Source organism: Giraffa tippelskirchi, chromosome 8 (assembly GCF_054371585.1).
Source record: "Giraffa tippelskirchi isolate mGirTip1 chromosome 8, T2T-mGirTip1v1.2.pri, whole genome shotgun sequence".
In the NCBI taxonomy this organism is placed as follows: domain Eukaryota; kingdom Metazoa; phylum Chordata; class Mammalia; order Artiodactyla; family Giraffidae; genus Giraffa; species Giraffa tippelskirchi.
In genome coordinates this window covers 13615599-13637266 of record NC_137282.1, presented here as the reverse complement: position 1 = coordinate 13637266, position 21668 = coordinate 13615599, and the positions used below count along the sequence as shown (strand labels likewise).

The 21668-nt window shown below is 43.3% G+C and overlaps 1 protein-coding gene across 14 annotated transcripts in view; it reads left to right on the top strand.

Moving 5' to 3' along the window:
• UNC5D (unc-5 netrin receptor D) overlaps positions 1-21668 on the top strand; it is a 610447-nt gene that overhangs the window by 553477 nt on the left and 35302 nt on the right. For all 14 annotated transcript variants that reach the window (XM_081523445.1, XM_081523443.1, XM_081523444.1 and 11 more), the window contains 2 exons: positions 16401-16569; positions 18504-18731. In XM_081523445.1, the coding sequence (XP_081379571.1) occupies positions 16401-16569; positions 18504-18731 (397 nt within the window). The remainder of the gene's footprint in view (positions 1-16400; positions 16570-18503; positions 18732-21668) is intronic.

The following is a 21668-nucleotide window of genomic DNA, read 5'->3' as shown; positions in this document are numbered from 1 at the left end:
TGTGTATATGTATCAAGATGATGTCTGGGGACATGGGAGACTTGTTCTATATTCCTGAAATTGACAAACCTCAGAAATGATTTAGAGAGAAATAAAGAAGCAACTAGGTACCCCCAACAGTCTAAATTCAGAGATCTCACCAGCTATAATGTCAAGGCTAATTTTTCCACCCACCCATGTACAATCATGCCTTATCCCTCCCTGTTGACATAAAAATGGGACATGGAGAGAGAAAAAGAGAAGACACGTTTTGGGGAAGTATGCGGATCCAAAATGGGTGTCCCCAATCTCACCAAAACCGAAGAGAGTAGCCCCAAGAGAGTGATTCATTAAAATTCAGGTCAACTGCAGGAAGTGGATATTGATACCTGATTTTCTTATTGTTTAATTTACAAAGATACAAAGTCCATGGAATTGGCTTGAGCGGTGTCTTGGTGGTACTGAGTCCTTCACTTTTAACTGCTAACACATTCCTAAACTGTCCTAGAGGACAGTTTAATTCAGTGATAGCAACTGTTAAGTGTTCGGTGCTACCAGGAAACAGGGAAAAAAATAAAAGCTTTGAGAAGAGATACCATGCTGCAAATGCCAAGGAGAAAAGGACAAAGAGCTCTTCCATAACTTCCAGGTCCCCATATTCGCAAGAGGTAGAGAACATGAACCCAGCCCATGAGGTATGAGCCAGAAAGGGTAAATGAGATCGAAAACAGGTTTGCCAGGGGCCACTTCAGGGTAAGGAAAAGAGGCTCAGAGAGCAGGTCAAGATCCTGCCACCTGGGGGCCAGCTGGCATGTGTACCTGAAATACACAAGGAACAACAGATGCTTAGGTGTAGCTGTTTGCAATCCAGCCTCCTGCGCCCTCTGTCAGTGAGGCCTTTTGGAGTCATCTATACTGAATCCGTAAAGGAGCACTGTAAGCCATCCAAGGAAAATATGCCACAGTTAATTAAGTAAGAGATGGGGTATAATTTCCTTCTCTCAAGCGCAGTGCCGTGGAGATACGCTCATGGAAGAGGGAGTGCACCAGGGAGCAGGTTGTCTACTCCAGACCCAGCATCTAGAACCTTGTGCTGTGCTGTGTCACTCAGTCATGTCCAACTCTTTGCGACCGCATGGACTGTAGCCCGCCAGGCTCCTCTGTCTGTGGGGATTCTCCAGGCAAAATACTGGAGTGGGTTGAAATGCCCTTCTCCAGGGGATCTTCCCAATCCAGGGATCGAACCCAGTTCTCCTACATTGCAGGCAGATTCCTTACCATCTGAGCCACCAGGAAAGCCCTTGAACACCTTGTGTTTCTGCAAATACGCATGAGTGTGTACACAGGTGTGTGCATGGGTACTGGGGGGGGTATGGAACTTTGAATCAGATGTAAGATTACAGTTTTTAAATGAACAAAAATCAGCCCCCAAAACAATTTTAATAATTCAATGTTCCTGAAAAATTATAGAATTAAAATTAAATATCTTCAAGGTACCCTGCTACCATGGACAGTTCCACTAAGCACAACTGTTAGAATGACTGCTAGGAAAACCAGAACCACTTAATACCACAATAGATGAAACCCAGTAACTCAAATTAATGATATTTTGCTACATACGGTGATAGAGACACACAAATTTAACCTGGAGTGAAGGGATGAACCTTGTGTAAAGACTCAGGGTAGGTTCCAGAGAGGAAGTGACATTTGACTTAAAAACTGAGTAAAAGGCATTACAGGGAATAGAATGTGCAACGGCATAGAGGTATAAACAGCATCACTTATTTTGGAACTAAGCAAATCAGAACAAAATAAGAAAAGTAGAGTGATAAAGAATGAGGCTGAAAAAATAAAGATTTGACCATGTACAACATTATTGACTAAGGGAAACTGAAATGTACCTGGTAGGTAGGGATGGATGAGGCTTGCTTACGCTTGGTATGTATTATCTCCTGCTTCATCTCCATTGCCACTTCCCACGTTCAAGTCTTTATTATTCCAGTATCCTTCTGAGTACAGTAAAAAGATGCCTCATTTTGCCTAGTGCAGATATTAATAGTCCTCCTTTTCACACTCAGAGTCTCTCAATTTGGACAATAAATGATAGTCACTCCACATTTGAGTGTCCTTGTCTGTAGATGTGAACGTTTTAAATCCTTTAATCCCCACATTGCTCCCAATGGGGAGTTTTGAGAGAGAGCGAGCGACTTGGGGAAGAGGAACTCAGCAAGATCGGTGTCTGTGCACGTGTGTGTGTGGGTTAATGTGGAGTGAGAGAGATGAGGACCTGAAGATAATTCCCAGAATTCTGGTTTGGGAACTGACGATTAATTAGTAGAGGTTTGCCAGCTGAAGTCACCTGAGAGTTGGTGATAACAGTTGCTTTGGGAGCAACTCTGGATTTTTTTTTTCTGGAACAAATATAGCTCTTTCCCTTACAAGAAAAGAGGTAGGAAGAAAACTGATTACAGAATAAATAAATAAAATACAAAAATTATATGTATATTCAAGAAAAGAAAGACAACTGCTGAATTGAAATCCCATGTCACTTGTTTGGGCTTCCCTGATGCCTCAGCGTAAAGAATCTGCTTGCAGTGCAGAAGACGCAGGAGAGGTGGGTTCGATCCCCAGGTCAGGAAGATCCTGTGGAGAAGGGAAAATGGCAACCCACTCCAATATTCTTGCCTGGAGAATGCCATGGACAGAGGAGCCTGGCAGACTACAGTCTATGGGGTCACAGAGTCAAACATGACTGAAGCGACTTAGCATGCATGCCCACATGTCACTCATTTGGTTGAGCATGTGCCAACAATGCTACTCCCAGCAAAGTATTATGATAGTGGATGCAGACTGGGTCTGCATGCCTCATGCACAGCAGAATCTTCTGCCTGCCTTGGTTTTCTTTCCTTCCTGGCTAGGTAAGAATCTGCCAACCCTGAAATAAACTGATGACATACATAATATGTCAGGAAAGTAGTTTAAACTTAGGCATTGGCATTGCATGAAAATTGAAGAATTATTAAAAATGAAATGACATAGTTTAGTGAGGACCACGGCTACCCAGAAGCCCTGAGTTCCTATCCCCTTTGCCACATCCAGCCTGGGCAGCTTTGAGCTAGTCATTTCCTTTCTCTAAACCTCAATCTGTAAATTTTGTGTATTATTAACTGAATTCCAGGATTTGGATGAGGACAGTAGAGTGACTTTAAATATGAAAAATCCTGTGCAAATTACATGCTACATTTTGTCTATCCATTTTTTATTAATTAAAAAGATGGAAAAACACATGGAATTTTCTTGAGCTCTGTCTCAGTGCTATTGAGTCCTTCCCTTTTAACTGCTAATGCATTCCTACACTCAGAGGAAAGTTCAGTTCAGTGACATCAAACATAGTAAGTGTTCACTCTAAAATCAAGAGCCTTGTCTTAAAGAAGACTAGAGTTGCCATATGATCCACAATCACATTCCTAGGCATATACCCAGATGAAACTAATTCAAAATGATACATTCACCCCTGTGTTCATGACAGCACTGCTTTCAATGGCCAAGAGGTGGAAGCATCCTGAATGTCCAGCAACAGAGGCATGGATAAACAAAACACAGTATACGTAGACAGTGGAATATTACTCAGTCATAAAAAATAACAAAATAATGCCATTGGCAGCAACATGGATGCAACTGGAGATTATACTAAGGGAAGTCGGTCAGACAGACAAATACCATATGGTATCACTTATATGTAGCATCTAATATGTGACACAAATGCACCTATCTGCCAAACAAACAGACTCCTAGAGAACAGACCTGTGGTCTGCCTTGCCAAGGCAGAGGGGTGCAGAGGAGGGAAGAATTGGAAGTTTGGGATTGGTAGATGCAGTCTACCTACCTATTATATATAGGATGGATAAACAACAAGGTCTTACTGTATAGCACAGGGAACTATATTCACTCTTCTGGTATAAACTAATGGAAGAGAATCTAAAAAAAAAAATGAAATAAATTTTAGATAAAAATTAAAATAGCCTTGTGATGATACAAAAGACACCCCGCATCAATTCTTTCATCTGCCTCTGTTTCTGATAACATTCTGCCCTCTTGATTGATACTTTAGAGGTATACTCTATGGCTCCAAACAAGGGGTTCTGGGTGGGCTGGTGTTTAGATGAGGAGATAGTGTCCAGTCAAACTGGGGCGGGTGCTTATGCCAACATGAGTAGGCTTTGTCCCTGTCCACTTTGCCAGGCTTTCCTTGCTGGAGAGTGATGGATATAAATGAACGGCACTGTTTGTTTACTGGTCAGTCACGGATTTGCATTTGGTTTGTTGCTTTGAGTTTTCAACATTTCTATTGGAATAATCACACTGATGGTATCTAGCTATCCCTTTGAGGAGATGTGGGTTAATGAACTCTGTAACAGTCATATGGACCCCTTGAGGAAGAGAGGTGCTCCAAAATAACAAACAGAGTTGGCACCTGTGCTCCTGAGAGGGGAGTAAATTGCTGCCACTTGGGAAGCACGTCAATTCCTCCAGGCTTCCAGGGCCATGCGGTGTCATAAAAGGGGCAATTTATCAAATGGTACCTTAATGGCTTAGAAGGGTTAATGCGCATTGAACTGAAGTCTTTTCTGCAGTAAAATCACAGTGGTTTCTTCACAGAGTCATTAAGGTTAGAATATAATGCCATTAACCCCCAAAATGAGGTGGAGAAGAGAAAAATAGTGGAAGAAAGTGGGAAAGAAGAGGGGGGGTTCTCACACTGTCGTTTTATGATTGCTCTTTTCGGAAAAGAGAACTTCCCCAGACCACGCTCCTTTACCCATTCCCTCCACCTCACATCCCCTTGGTCCACACACAAACTGCATGCATGAAAATTGCCATCATTTTAATCAAAGTGCATTCGAAGCCCACAGGAGCTCACAATGTGAAGTGATTAGAGTGGTCCAGAGGAGTCTTTTAATTAAAGATGCCATTGACAAGATAACAATGGTCTGTGAATGTGGTTAATAGGTCTGAATGGAAGGGGCACCTTAATTCAGTAAGAGGAAAGTCACTGGTTTGTGAGTTTGATTGTGCATTGTAAAGGAACAGCACATACTCTAATTATTTTTATTTGTATGTGCCGTCTCTTTTATTGCCTGTGCTGGAAGTAGAAATAACCTATCCTATTAAGATATTTAATATATATCATCCTTTCCATTTCACTTGGTTATAGCTTAATAAATATGCCAGGAGAAATCGCCAGCGCACACTGGGGCTGCCCTCGTGCTTGCTAAAGCGAGCCTTTTGAAAACCGGCATGATCAACCACCTCCCTTCCTTGGTTACAGTCTTTAAGACAAACCATAACAACTTCCCAGGACCCCATAAAGTTAGAGGCAGATAGGGAGCTTCACTCTGCACGTGAACTTCTGCAGCTGAAGCATGAAGATAACCCACAGGTCAACCGACCCCCTCAAAGATTGTGTGGTGTCCGGGAGACAGCAGTGGGTCAGGAGGCAGCAGCAGAGGGGTCTTAAGGTCTTAAAGTGGACAAGCCATGAAAAGCCCAGTGGTAGACAGAAGAATGGAGCCCCAAAGACTTCCATACCCTCGTCCCTAGCACCTTACATGGCAAAAGGGACCTGGCAGATGGGATGAAAGGTTAAGGACATTGAGAAAGAGAGATTATCTGGATTATGCAAGTCAGCCCACAGAAGGATCCTTCTAAGTACGTCAAGGCAGTATATTGTCACCCTGCTTATTTAACTTCTATGCAGAGTACATCACGAGAAATGCTGGGCTGGAAGAAACACAAGCTGGACTCAAGATTGCCGGGAGAAATATCAATAACCTCAGATATGCAGATGACACCACCCTTATGGCAGAAAGTGAAGAAGAACTAAAGAGCCTCTTGATGAAAGTGAAAGAGGAGAGTGAAAAAGTTGGCTTAAAGCTCAACGTTCAGACAACTAAGATCATGGCATCTGGTCCCATCACTTCATGGGAAATAGATGGGGAAACAGTGGAAACAGTGTCAGACTTTATTTTTTTGGGCTCCAACATCACTGCTGATGGTGATTGCAGCCATAAATTAAAAGACACTTACTCCTTGGAAGGAAGGTTATGGCCAACCTAGATAGCATATTTAAAAGCAGAGACATTACTTTGCCAACAAAGGTCCATCTAGTCAAGGCTTGGTTTTTCCAGTGGTCATGTATGGATATGAGAGTTGGACGGTAAAGAAAGCTGAGTGTCGAAGAATTGATGCTTTTGAACTGTGGTGTTGGAGAAGACTCTTGAGAGTCCCTTGGACTGCAAGGAGATCCAACCAGTCCATCCTAAAGGAGATCAGTCCTGGGTGTTCATTGGAAGGACTGATGTTGAAGCTGAAACTCCAATACTTTGGCCACCTCATGTGAAGAGTTGACTCACTGGAAAAGACCCTGATGCTGGGTAGGACTGGGGACAGGAGGAGAAGGGGACGACAGAGGATGAGATGGTTGGATGGCATCAACGACTCGATAGACATGGGTTTGGGTAGACTTCGGGAGTTGGTGATGGACAGGGGACAGGGAGGCCTGGCGTGCTGCAGTTCATGGGGTCGCAAAGAGTCAGACACGACTGAGCGACTGAACTGAACTGAAGAGGAGACAGGAGTGTCTGTCAGATAATGAGATTTGAGGATGTTTACAGAGCTCACCGATGGAAGAAGGGGTTTCCACCCAAAGAATGCCAGTGACCTCGAGAAGCTGGGAGAGGCCAGGAAGCAGATTCTTCTCCAGAACCTCGAGCAGGAATACTGCCCTGCTGACACCTCCATTGTAGCTCCCTGGGACTTCTGTCTACATAACTGTAACATAAATTTGTCTTGTTTTGATCCAGTAAGTCTATGAAAGTTTAGTCGCTCAGTTATGTCCCACTCTGCAACCCCAGGAACTATAGCCCGCCAGGCTCCTCTATCCATGGAATTTTCCAGGCAAGAATGCTGGAGTGGGTACCTCTTCTTTTCTTCAGGGGATCTTCCTGACCCAGGGATGGAACCCAGGTCTCCCACATTGCAGGCAGATTCTTTACTATCTGAGCCACCAGGAAGGTAAAATCCAGCAAGCCTATGGAACAGCAATAATAGGATACCAACACAAGTGTCTATTGTGGCCACACTACACTCCCCAAAGTGCTGTTTTCCTTTCTCTAGTGTCTGTGAATACGATCTTACCAATTCTCATGCCAGCATTGCACCTTCAAGGTTCGGAGACCACGTCCCAGGGAACATCTGTCTCCTCTACTACTGGTACCCCTACCCCACACCACAGGACCCCCACCACTAACAGGAGATTCTAATCCCAGCTCTGTCACAAGGGGGTGTGCCTTCGGCAGTGTGCCTCCACCCCATTCCACACCCTTCTGTCCTCCTCATCCAGTGTCCAGTGTGGACGGTGTTGACCTGATTACTCCTGTGTCCTGTCCCTGCCCTGCCCCCACCTAAACAAAGTGATTCTCTGACACCGGATTCAGGTTCCTGCAGAGAAGGCTGTTTTCCCCATCCAGAATGGCAATAAGTAAACAACCTAGCAGATGATAAAACCTGTCCTAACAGCACACCACTGAGATCCACTCTTCTCCCCTCTCTGGCTCACTTTAAAGCACTCTCCCTAAGCCATCAGTATTCCACTTCTCCTAGTAAACAAAGCTAAACGCCGACACTGCATGAAAGATGAGGCTTAAATTGTGTCTAGGAACTGGTGATTTACACATGATTTGTGATTCCTTTAGTATATTAATTGGTAAACACCCAATGAATGTGTGTGTAAACTAAAGCCGCTGAAGATATGCAGACAGTTGAATCTCTCAGTGGGGTGTTGCTCACATTTCAGCAAAGTCAAATCCTTCTTCCAGCCTGTGTGTAACTGCCCTCCCAACCCCAAATCCCATGTGCCAACTCCCCACCCATGATCCTATTTCAGATAATACCAAGTGGGTGACACTGATCTTTAAGCCCTTTAGTAGTAAAGCCAGATGCTTCCATCCTCTGTAAATGGTACTCGTTGCTTGTTGTAATCCACTGTTCTAACTGCTCCTCTCCTGCCCCAACTAATGGCACAGAATGGTGCAAAGAGCTGTAACATTATTTCCAGTGACTGCTCATCAACTCCCCAACCGGGCAACCTTCTGTATTAATACACGTACTATTTAGATAAAGGCGATGGGAGGAACTGACCCTGTGTATTTGCATTTTTCAACCATAGTGGCCTCATCCAAAGCCTTCATAGTGAGCATTTCAACTTGACCAGCATCTCAGTTCCATTTCAGAAGCCTACTTGATCTGTATCTAACAGACCACTCCGCCCCCACTGTGAAGGCATGGCTTCAGATGCTTTCTCAAGAATCACTCAAGTTTTCAAGAACCGCACTTTCCTCAAACAGTAGTGCCTAGCTAACGTGCATGCAGACAGCGCAAGTGAAAAGTGCAAGTTCCTGGTCCCTATCTCAGAAATACTGAATCAGAATCATCATGGGTGGTGTCCAGGAATATAATTTTAAACAAGCTGCCCAAGGAATTCAGAACCTTATTACAGTTTTACAGCTACTTAAAGACTGAAAGAGGAATCGACTGTGATAAAGAGATTTTGTTCAACTTTTTTCCTCTATTCTGCCCTTAATCGCCCATCCTCCCTTTCTAGAAGACTATTTTGTTAAATCGTATTTACAGGACTTCCCTGGTGGTCCAGTGGTTAAGAATCCGCCTGCCAATGCAGGGGACATGGGTTTGATCCCCTGTCTGGGAAGATTCCACATGCCACGAAGCAGCTAAGCCCATGCACCACAACTAGTGAATTCACACTCTAGAGCCTGAGAGCCTCAACTACTGAGGCCCAAACACCTAGAGCCCGTGCTCTGCAACAAGAGAAGCCACCACGAGAAGCCTGTGCACCATAACAAATACTAGCTCCCACTTGCTCCAAACATAAAGCCACGTGCAGTGATAAAGACCCAGCACATGCATGCTCAGTCACTTCAGTCACATTCGACTATTTGCGACCCCATGGACTATATAGCCCACCAGGCTCCTCTGTCCATGGAATTCTCCAGGCAAGTATACTAGAGTGGGTTGCCATTTCCTTCTCCAGAGGATCTTCCCGAACCAGGGATCGAACCCAGGTCTCCTGCATTGCAGGCTGATTCTTTACCACTGAGCCACCAGGGAAGCCCCAAGACCCAGCACAGCCATAAAATAAATAAATAAATATTTAAAAAATAAATCCTGTTTACAGAGCAGATGTTGTTGGTTAGTCGCTCAGTCATGTTCGACTCTTAGTGACCCCATGGACTGTAGCCCACCAGGCTCCTCTGTCCATGGAATTCTCCAGGCAAGAATGCTGGAGTGGGTTGCCACGCCCTTCTCCAGGGGATCTTCCCCACCCTGGAATTGAACCCGGGTCTCCCACATTGCAGGCAGATTCTTACCGTCTGAGCCATCAGGGAAGCCCACTGGAGTTAAGTCCCCCAGGAGACCTAGTCACACTGTTGGGGTGGACTGATGTGCCACACTGGCTTTCTAAAGGGCCTGTCTCTCTGGGAGATCCTGAGATGGTGTTTCCTACTGATCTCAAAGATTTGGTCAGAGCTGTGCAGTGACACGCACATCAGACTCGAGTAAGACAAGAGAAATCATAAACCTCAAACAGTGATTTTTATCCACAGCAATGTTAGCACTGTTGGTCAGTATGAGCATTTCGGGGAAAAGAGAAAAAGAATAACAATAGTTTAAACTCTGTATCTTCTCAGGTAGGAAACTGAATGAGGTAGGAGCCTCCAGGTAGGAGGCTGGAGCCAGCTAACTGTAGCTTTCATCTATCGGCTTTTTATGTTTGTTCCATTAAAATATGATTTAATTATGGATTGACCCAGGGTCTGGCATAGTAAAACTATCATTACCTTCCTGCCCACATTCCTGAGTGATGCTCTGGGTAGAGGTGATCAAAAACCTACGTTCATCTGTAATGTAGACCATAAGGACAAAAGCAGACAGTGATGATTACCAAGCGCAGCATGGCACATGACAACCGTCAAAACCGCGTCTTTAAAAATGGAGCCGAGTGTTTTGTTTAAAAAGAGCGACACACTGCAAGCCTAGAATCGGGTCAAGAAATGTTGAGAACAAGAGCCAAATGTGCCTGGATGCAGCTCCAGACCTGCCATGGGCAGCACTTGCCGCCTTTCAGCTGACCTTCACCATGACCTTCTGTTGACCTTGGTGGGCAGATGGTACTGCAGAATGTGAGAGCCCACGTGGCAAGGTCTGGACCACAACCTTGCCACCACCAAGTTCAGAACCACCATCACAGATTCTGTGCAGTTGTCAGCGACCCTAGTGATTTCACTGTAGGGATTCTAGACCTGAGCCCCTCTTCATTAGTATCTTTTTGTTTGTTTCAACAGAATTTCAAATTTAAGGAAAAGCTGCAAGAATAGTACAGGTGACTCTTGAACAACATGGCTTTGAACTGGATGGGTTCACTTCAATCTTCAATAACTACAAGCTGTGTTTGGTTGGATCCACAGGGGTGGAGCCACAGATACAGAGAATCACGGAAGTTGAAGGACAACCATAAGTTATGCATGGGTTTTTGACTTAGTAGAGAGTGTTGGTGCCCGTAAACCCCCATGTGGTCAAGGGGCCTCTGTATAGAGTTCCCAACCTTCCCACGCCCAGATTCACAAATGTTAACATTTTAGTATGTTTTCTGTGTTCTGCTATTTCTCTCTCCATGTGTGTTAATACTGGGTTAGCCAAAAAGTTTGTTCCAGTTTTTCCATGTTGAGGCAAACTTTTGGCCAACTCAATAAAATACACATACACACACAAAGTTTTTAACCATTGTGAACAAGATATTCCTTTGCCCCCAGATACTTCCTTCAGTGTGGGCATCCTAAACACAAATTCTTACATGACCAAAGCAAATTATCAAAATCAGGAAATTAACATAGATACAATACTATTATCTACTTCACAGGCTTTATTCATATATCACCTGTTATCCAAATAATGTCCTTAATGGCAATGAAAATTCAGGTGCATTCTGTTGTCATGCACCTTTGGTCTCTTTTAATCTAGTTCCTGAGTCTGTTGCTAGTTCATTGTATTGACTGTTTTCAAGAGTGCAGATTAGCTAGTTTGTGAATATCCCTCAAGTTGGGCTGATATTTGTCTAATAAGTTCTATGATTAGTGTCAGTATATGTATTATTGGCAGGAATGTTACAGAAGTGATGCTGAGTTCCTTTCACTTTTTCTGAAAGGAAAAGTATGTTCTGAAAATTAATCCCTTTACTGGCAAGATTAACTGAGAACTTGGGTTAGGTGGTGTCTACCCACAGACGGAGGAGCCTGGTAGGCTGCAGCCCATGGGGTCTCGAAGAGTCAGACACAACTGAGCGACTTCACTTTCACTTTTGACTTTCACGCATTGGAGAAGGAAATGGCAACCCACTCCAGTGTTCTTGCCTGGAGAATCCCAGGGACGGCGGAGCCTGGTGGGATGCCATCTATGGGGTCGCATAGAGTCGGACACGACTTAAGTGACTTAGTAGTAGTAGTAGTAGTACCAAGGTTCTCAAGTATAAAGTCATGTCGATCCTTTGTAATTAATAGGTACCTTGTGGAAAGATACTTTGAAGCTATGCAAATAGTCTCTTACTATTCTTCAAACTTTCACCAGAGTGTATAGCATCCTATTCATAATCATTAACTGAGTCAATTATTAATATGGATAGTTGTCAAATGATGGCATTCAATGCTTATTAGTTGGCTTCCTATTGTATGGGCTTCCCTGGTGGCTCAGGTGGTAAAGAATCTACCTGCAGTGCAGATCTGGGTTTGATCCCTGTGTAGGGAAGAATCCCCTGGAGAAGGGAGTGACTACCCACTCTGGTATTCTTGCCTGGAGAATTCCATAGACAGAGGAGCCTGGCGGGATATGACTGAGCGACTAACGCAACATGGTTGTTTGTTACTATACAGAAGAGTTTTTCCCTTCCCATTCATTCGTTCATTTATATCTGTATCTTTCCTGGTTCCTTACTTTATTCAGTGGGTTATCATCCTTTACTACCATTATTCACTTTGATGCTCAAAGTGTTCCATACTTGGTCACTGGAAACCACTGGTTCCTATGCTTTCAATAAATATTTTTGAGTGCTTGTGGCCTATATCGGGCTTTGGGCAGGGGTACAACAATAAAATAAAAATAAATTAATAGTACAGTGCATTGGAAGGCAATGGGTATGAAATAAAAGAAAAACAAAGATCAGCTTTTAGGATAAGAATGTTGCAATGACATTGCTCAGGCATAACTGGGGAAATGCCTTGTTAGTTATTGAAGGAAAGGGAGCAAAGGTCTGTGGGGCACGAGGGAGCTAGTTGTGGGGACATCTGAAGGAAGATTCCAGAGCAGGAGAAACATCTACAGTTTCTTAAGTGGGGGGAAGAGGGCGAGATGTTGGCATTTTCAGTGGGATTCCTCAGACTGCTGAGTTGAGAAGTGACCATGATGGAAACACAAAACCACTGCCAAGGTGCCTTCAATTCCCATAGTACTCATCCTAAGGCACTGGAAATCCCCTTAAAACAAGTGTGTTGAGATAAGGGCAATCTATTGAATAAATTTTGGAGTAGGAAACGGCAACCCACGTCAGTATTCTTACCAGGAAAATCGCATGGACATAGGAGCCTGGTGATCTACAGTCCATGGGGTTGCAAAGAGTCAGACCCAACTGAGCATGCACACATTGAATCAAGTAGCCATCCAAGAGCACAGTTGCTGCAAAAATAAGACTCAAAAAAAGGCAGGAGAGATGGGAGTTGAGGATTGAGAAGCAGAACCCTCATGCATGGAGCACATACGAGGTGCTTTTTAGGCTTTACTTCTTTTAACTCCAGAACAATCTTAGAGTATATTCTTTGGGGGGGGGGCACTGCACATCATGCAGGACCTTAAGTTCTCTGACCAGGATTCGAACCCACAACCTTTGCACTGGAAGTGCAGAGTCTTAACCACTGAACTACCAGGGAAGTCCTAGAGTAGATGTTACGTGTTATGGGAGGCAAGTGAGGCTCCACAGAGCTTTTCCTTCTACTACCTTGTCTGGTTTTCTTGACACAGAAAAGGTCAGTGGAGGGATGTGGTATCAGAGACAGTGGCATGAAGCACTCAGAAAAGACACGGTAAAGTTCTTTTCCCTACTTCTCTGTTCTCGGCGGCTCCTCTGCTACTCTTGGTTCTCTCGCTGGTAATTCACCAGGGTTAGCCATGTGGGGCTTTCTGTCTTGCAGACTCACAGACAAGAGGCCCCATGCCCTTTCCTAGCACCCTCTCCTGCCATGTATATTTATTTGGTGGTTGGGGACATCAAAGCTAAAGAGATGGCAGCATTTTCCCCAGAACTCTCAGCTGCACTGCCAGAGCAGAAATTTGAATTCACAACCATGTTTCCATACAGTTGATCAATAAGCCACCTGCTTACACAGACCTGGCTCTTAAATTATGGATCTTTTTATATCAGCATTCATAAACATGTACAGCATATATATGGAGAAAAGGCAGGGGCTGGTAACAAAATGAAAAAATTAAATAGCAAACATCTCATACAACCAGACTTTTCATACATTAGTGTGTGTGATGCACAGAGAGGCTGTTCATATTATGGTCCAGAAAATCACTTCTGTTATTAGTTCCCAATTATTGGTAGCTCACAGCAATTTTAGAAGAATGTGTTGCCCTTTTTTTAACCCCTAGCAAGAGCGCGGATACTTCCTTGGTGTATGTAATACCGGATTGGCCGAAAAGTTCATGGGGTTTCCCATAACGTCTTATGGAAAAACCCAAATGGACTTTGCTGAACTCAATATGATGTGGGCAAACTTAAATCCCATCCACACTTGCCTTACACATCTTCGGCTTGTGCCCAGTTATGAGCTTCTTTCCTCAGCCCTGTTGTCCCCAGATGTCCTAGGTCTGTATCCATGACTCGACTTGGATGACATTTTTCCTCCATCTTCACTTGGGACAGAGGACCAGCCATCTCCTAGCACCAACAGAGAAACACAGCGCATCTGGCCACAGGGCTCCGGAGCTCCGGAAATCAGAAATCCGGGGTGACTTTGCCACCATCTCTTTGACTGTCTGCTCTGTGACCTTATGTTGTTAATACCTGCCTACACAGGTGTGTGGAGCACTTTAATTAATATTTGTAAATCTCCCTGATTGCCCCCGATAGAAGGTGGCAGAAAAGGGCAAATCATTATTAATCACAGAGGGGAAAAAAAACGGAGAGATTAAGTTTTGTTCCTTCACCAGAGACAGACCTACACACACAGACACTGTTTGCACAGTAGGAGGATTAGACAGAAGTCTTATTTCCTTTGCGCTTCCGGAAATGTCCAACGTCTGCTTAACGCGAAGTCCCATCCCAGGTCCCACCTAAGTTTCTACATGTACCCTCTCCAACTCCTAATGCTGTTTTAAGTTATTACCAAAAGGCACCTTCTATTACAACGAGTGTGAGAGTTCATCTAATGAGCTGCTTTCAGTTCATTTGGCATTAAATAATTCCCCCAATTCCCATATGTTTGAACAACATGTTCAACAAGGGGGAATGCTTCTCTGCAAGCTATTAAAGTTCTTTTAGGAGCTTGTCCTCGGTCACTCATACGCACGCCAGCTATCCCTGTCTGTGAGGATGCAGACAGCAGTTACCCGGAAAGCACGCTAATGGCCGCTGGCAGGCATCCACGCGCGGACTGCTGCCTCATGCTGGCTAGAGCCCTCGCTGGAAATTCACATTCGATTCAAACCTCGAGTAGAGCATTCTAGGCTGTTCACAGAACGTTGGTGATTACTAATACCTGACTTTCCAGACCCACCCACCACCACCCTAACTTGGCCTGCCCTGCTTAGAGATGTAAATGCATAAAAGGCATATTTTCCGTTTTGCCTATATTTTGACCGGAAAGGAAGAGCTGATAACTTTGGTTGCCTACGTGGAAGGCTGACTTTGGGGAAGGCAGCTTCTTGGGGAGGGAGGAAGACCCTGTGATCATGTTCAGGTCTGCTTTAGGTACAGGAGATATGAGATGCTCCTCCTTGCTTATCTGCCTTGACTTTTGTTGCAGCAGCAAATTATAGACAATGAGCTAAAGGGTGACCATGACTGACCAGAGAGGGAAACAAGCAGTATCAACAAAAGCAATTCAGAAATAACATGTTAGATGTGCTCGCGAAAACCCTGGTTGTTTATACACGATCACTGAAAAGATAGTATCTTTTAGTACTAACTTCATCCTACTCTCTTGATCAGGGATGACATTCTTAAATGCCCTTCCTCAGTGAGAAGAGAGAGAGCTTAGGCAGCACTACCAGTCCTAGCTCTCACGTTGCGTTGTTCATCTGAGATTCCTGAATTGCTTTATAGACTATATTCTGAATCAGTATATTTCTTACAAGTGAAAATACCAAAAAAAAAAAAAAATCAACTAGCTTTTTCTAAAACACAAAAATGGGTAGACTTCTGGGTTCTCATTGATCGCTGTCCTATAACCCACCCCATCTTACTGTTTAGGGGCAGAGATTAAAAACAAAAGCCACAAAAATGGAACAGGGAGGCATTCAGTCAGGTGGTATTATTTCTTTTTAGTCAAATTTCTTTGATGTGTTTCGTGGCTCTGCCTTTTTGTTGTAAATTATTCACAATACAGGAAAAAATGAACACCAGGTTTAGATAGAATGATTTTAAATTTATAGCTAAAATAGGAAAAGATGAAAGATATATATTTATGTATTTGATTATGCAGTTTATAACTGTCTACCGTGCTATCACTATATAACTTGTGTATTTGCACATTGACAGAAAATAAATGTTTTTCGAAGCCAGAAGAGACATTCAATCTGGATTCATTTGAAATGTTGCTTTGTTTACAAAAATAATTTGTTTTGTTGCTGACTAGCATTAAACATATTTGTAGGATGTGTTGTTGGGAGAAAAGAACGTGGTGGTAAGATTACCAAATTGGTCATTTCTATGACAACTTTGGCTTTGGTCGTTGATAATATTATCAACAAGAATAAGGATTCAGCAGCTGGTGTGTGACATGCCAGCCAGGTCTTTTCTTTCTACTGTTCTGCCCTGTCTTTCTGAAGAAGCATTTGTCCTTTTGGTTTTCAAAAACCTAGATATGAAATCTAGGTTCACCCTTAGTCTGTATGCTTGAGTGGTTCAAGATAGATGTCTGTAGTCCTGACCAGGTGCCCTCCAGGAGGTGGCGTTCCCCAGGAGGGTGTCCCAGAAAGGGTTTTGCTAATAACCCCTATAACTAAATTCTCATCCAGGTACACCCTCCCCTCCTTTACATGTTTCTCTCTTTTATTCTTTCCCAACCATACAGCCTCCAGTCGGATGGATCTGAGGTGCTCCTGAGTCCGGAAGTCACCTGTGGTCCCCCCGACATGATCGTCACCACTCCCTTTGCCCTGACCATCCCACACTGTGCGGACGTCAGCTCAGAGCACTGGAACATCCATTTAAAGAAGAGGACCCAGCAGGGCAAGTGGGAGGTGAGACCCGAGAGCCTTCCTTAAAAAAAAAAAAAAAAACAGCTGTAGGGAGTTTGGAATGGACATGTATACACCGGTATATTTAAAATGGATACCCAACAAGGACCTACTGTATAGTACAGGGAACCCTGCTTAGTGTTATATGGCAGCTTGGATGGGAGGGGAGTCTGGGGGAGAATGGATACATGTATGTGTATGGCTGAGTCCCTTCACTGTCCACCTGAAACTATCACAATATTGTTAATTGGCTATACTCCACTATAACATAAAAAGCTTTAAAAAAAGAAAAAAAAAAAACAACACAGGGTTTAGGTTCCACCTGTGGAATGGAATTAACTTTACCTTCTCTTCGCACAAGTCAGCTGTGAAATTGGTAAGCGTTTGCTTGTTTTTCAGGGGGTTGGCGGCCAGTATTTACAACATCCTCAAGGTATTGGCTAGTTGTGTGTGCGTCACATGTGTCATAATGGGAAAAAGAAGCCAGAGAGGATATGAAGCTTTTTCTTTTGATTTTAGAATACAGTTGTAATCACCCCCACAGGCATGTACCCTTGTGCACCTGCCTTTCATACATGAGACTCTGACTCCTGCCTTGGTTCCCAGGCCATTTCCCTGTCCCAACTGACTTTCCCTATGGCCTCTGTGAGAATTAGGGAAGAGGCCCAGGGTAAGCCAGCTGTATTCATAAAAGGAATCACTATCTGTTTTTGCCAAAATAGGGATTGTAACAAATTTATATGGAAGTATTCAGGAACAGAGTAGCTGTGAGGTAGGTGTGGCTGAATTAATGAATGCACTGAAAATCATTCTGGCTTTCCCTGTGTATGTGAGTGCATGTAAGAAACAGTACAGGGAGAGAAGAAAAGAGACAAACTGAGAATCCACAAGAGAAAAGTAAGGACAAGAGAGCCGGTCACAGCAAAGAAAGATTGCAGGGGGCTGGCTATTTTAAGTGAAACCTGATTTATCTGTCCGATGGGGATTCCTTTGATGTCTGTCTGGAGTGAGTTTGCCTGAAAGCAGATGAATTATCTTGTTGGAACACAATGACCTGTTCCAGCTAGCCCTGGGATCTTACCTCCCAGGAGGTGCTTCAGGAGAAGGAAGTAAAAGGAAAATCATGTTTCTTGAGGAGAAGAAAATTCCCAGTTGCTTCAGTGGATTACAGTTACCCTGCGCAGCTCTGTCGTGACACTAGTCCCTCTTTTTTGTTGAAAATGCATTCTGCTATTTATTCAGTTGTGATACAACCATAGGGGAATTCCCAGGGGTGTGAGGATCCATGGGTTTCATAAAGGGGCCGGATTTGGGGCCCTTTTTCATTATATCTTGCTTTGCCTTGATTTTTACCACATTAGTTTTTCTTCCCAGCACTTCCTCACAGTCATCTACATCCAGACAGTGTTAGATTTACTCTCTATCAAATCGGTCACACATACCTTAGCAGGGAGGGTGAAATACTCTGATACATCTTATTCAAACCATTTATTGGATGGTCCCTCATGCATGATTTGGATGGAGTGAAAAGAGGATAAAATATTTGAAAGAAAGTAAACATTACCTTAAGGATATTGGAAGAGGTTTTCAGAAATAGATCTTTATAAAAAACATAAAAGTTTGCTCATTGATGTTAAGGTTCAAGGCTGCTTGTTTTTGTTTTTTAATTTGGCCTTGAACAAATTAACCGAAAATTGTAGAGCTTTGAAGTGATGTTTGTTATAACCTACTAAATCGAATTCCTACTCTACACTGAATATAGCCGTTCCTTCAGCTCCTAATGTCAGCAGTTATTTTGATAAAAGGAAAACATTTAACACCAAGAAAATGAGTTCAATAAAAATATTCTGAAAAAAATGTCCTGTCCTTGCAAAGTGACTGTTAACTCACATTGTGTTTCCCAAGCTGAGAGAATTCAAGACGCCTTTTCCCAACAGGAAGTGATGTCGGTGGAGGATGAATCCACATCCTGCTACTGCCTTTTGGACCCTTTTGCATGTCACGTGCTCCTAGACAGTTTTGGGACGTACGCCCTCACCGGGGAACCCATCACAGACTGTGCCGTGAAGCAGCTCAAGGTGGCGGTTTTTGGCTGCATGTCCTGTAACTCTCTGGACTACAACTTGAGGGTCTACTGTGTGGACAACACCCCTTGGGCATTTCAGGTCAGCTTTTTCTCTAGTTCCTCTTGTGGTGTCATGAGAACATGGGGTTTCCTACAGATCGGTGTCAATAGAGAATCTGATTGCAGACGGTGGGTCTGGACAATGAACCCACATCACTGGCTCAATGGGGATACCCATCTCGAAACCAGAGCTGTGTTACTGTGTGCCCCTTGATGTGCTGAAGGTACGATGAGATACTTGGCACTCAAGAAGAGAGGAGGGGTAAACCAACACACAACACTGTGTGCTAAATGAGAAAACTGACTAGAAGGATAGTCATAATTCAGGAAGGAGAGGCCCAGTTGTGAGAGAGAAGGCTTTGAGGATCCTTTGGGAACCTTCTTGGAGGAATGAGATCTGAGACCTAAAGAGGAGGGATACCATGTCCAGAGAGGAGAATGGCATGAACCACAGGAACAAAAGTTAGTTGATGTGCAGTTGAGCGATGAGACGGGTGGTTGGATCACCTGAAGGTCGTAGTTCGGGGACAACAGTTATAAGTCATCCCTCTCAGTAGGTAGTCCCATGACATCCTGAACACACAGTCTGTTAATTTTTAGATTTATTAGGGCAGAGATAGTTCCTTTCCATTTTTGCTGCTTTTAATCACGTATGATCCTTTTTGAATTAGCACCTCTCAAAGAGTACAAGTTTACTAATAGCAGCAAAAATAATGCAGAAGTGCTTGTGTAAGCTCTGCCCGTATATAAATAGCATAGCTCTCCTGACTCACCTCATCCCGGGTCCCAGCTATTCCAGTTCTGAATCATTAAGCCCATTATGCTTTTCCTAAGTAACTAGCTTTTAAGACACTTAGCTGGAAATCTCATGTTTACCAATGGAAGAGATAAGATGACTTGAATCCTGAACATAAGCCAGTAAAGGTGACACAGTGCCAGCTTATGTGCCCACATTCTCCCTATCTCTTAAGTAGCACAGGCCATTATAAAGGGCACACTTCAGTATCTGACTGTTCACAAGAGAACCTTCTCATGAGGGGTGTCATTTTGTCAAGAACGTCAGCATAAGCAGTTAAACCTCAACCTATGAATGGCATTTTAAACTCTTCCTCTGCTTTTGAGACCCTGTAATAAGAGGATTTCTGCAAGATAAACATACCTAATGGACATTGAATAATCAAAAATCGCCTGACATACGATATCACCTTAATATGTGTAATCTAAAAACATGACACAGTGACCTCATCTATGAAACAGAAACAGACAAGGAGAACAGACTTGAGGCTGCCAGGGGGATGGGAGGGGAGAGATCAGGAGTTTGGGATTAGCAGACACAAACTACTATATATAGGATGGATAAACAACAAGGTCTGCCTGTATGGCACAGGAAACTGTATTCCATATCCTATGATAAACCACAGTAGAAAGTAAAAGTGAAAGTCACTCAGTCATGTCCAACTCTTTGCGACCCCATGGACTATACAGTCCATGGAATTCTCCAGGCCAGAATACTAGAGTGGGTAGCCTTTTCCCTTCTCCAGGGGATCTTCCCAACTCTGGAATCGAACCCAGGTCTCCCGCATTGCAGGCAGATTCTTTACCAGCTGAGCCACAAGGGAAGCCCAAGAATACTGGAGTAGGTAGCCTAAAACCACAATAGGGAAGACTATAAAAAAGAATGTATCTATGCATATATCTGAAGAACTATGCAGTACAGCAGAAATGAACCTAACATTGTAAATCAACTATACTTCAAACAGAAAATTAACTGAGGTTACTACCACCACTGAATAGTTGTAAAATGCACCATCACACTAGTTGGTTGTTTAGTAATTCAGGCAGATTTTGAAATCTCAGTAAACATGGAGGGCTGGGGTGGATTTCCAGTCTCCTGTGTCATATGGGTAACCCACTGCTAACTAGGGTTACCCTGAGGATCTGTTCATCACAACCGCCTTGGAATTAAGACCTCATAACCAGTTTGGATTTTGCTTTGAATAACACTCTCACTGCTAATGTATACATTACCAGCAAGTTAGACATTTGCCCAAGGAATTTCTAAGTGACTTGCAGATAATGTATTTTCATTCCTACTGATTGCTACCAGATTCTAGAACAGCTCAGCTGTTCACAGATGAATTGCCGTGGGAATCATGAAAATGAAGCTCAAACCACAGCTTTTCAAACCACTATCCATTCCTGTGGGTAGCAGATCCTTTTTAATCAATGCTTGAGAAACTGGCATGCTCCCTCTAATTGAATATAAATGTCTTTATTTCATTGAGAGCGACTTTCTAAAATTCTTTAATTTTGCTGTAGAGAAATGTTTTCCAGTGGAGATACCTCTGGCCCATTTGTCAGAGTCTATTTACCTCCAGTGATTCCTTCTCTCTCCTATTATGTCAATAAACCTGATTTTAGAGTTGAGTTGGGTTGTACTTGTTATTGACAGGATGTATGTGACAGCTGTCATGAGCAGCAAAGGCCATGCTTTTCCCCTGGGGTTCTGAGAGATCACCAGGCTTGGCTGAATAACTTTTCTGGCCTGAATCTGAAAAGATTAAAACATAACTCATAGGTTTTCTGAACATAACCATTCACTGCCTGGTCTTAGTCTCTGAGTTTTGTGCAAGAAAGGAATCTTGCTTTCTGGATATTTATCTTGCTAAGTGAACATGTTCACGACCTTCTCCCTGAGTTCATTTAAACTACCTTTGTATCCCAAATCATCTATGTCATATTTTTCACGGCTTCATGTGTAGTATTTAATTAGAGAGAAATATATAATTACAAAGCCATTAAAATAATTCCACTTGAAGAAAGTCATAGCAACAGGATACTTTCAGAACCTCTAAAAGACTTCACACATTATTATTAGCTCCCCCCAACTTGAGTGGTGTGAGCTGAGCATCTTATATGCAGTGATGAGTCACCTGCTATAACTCTAATAGAACCCTAACTTCTTAGTAAAAATTCA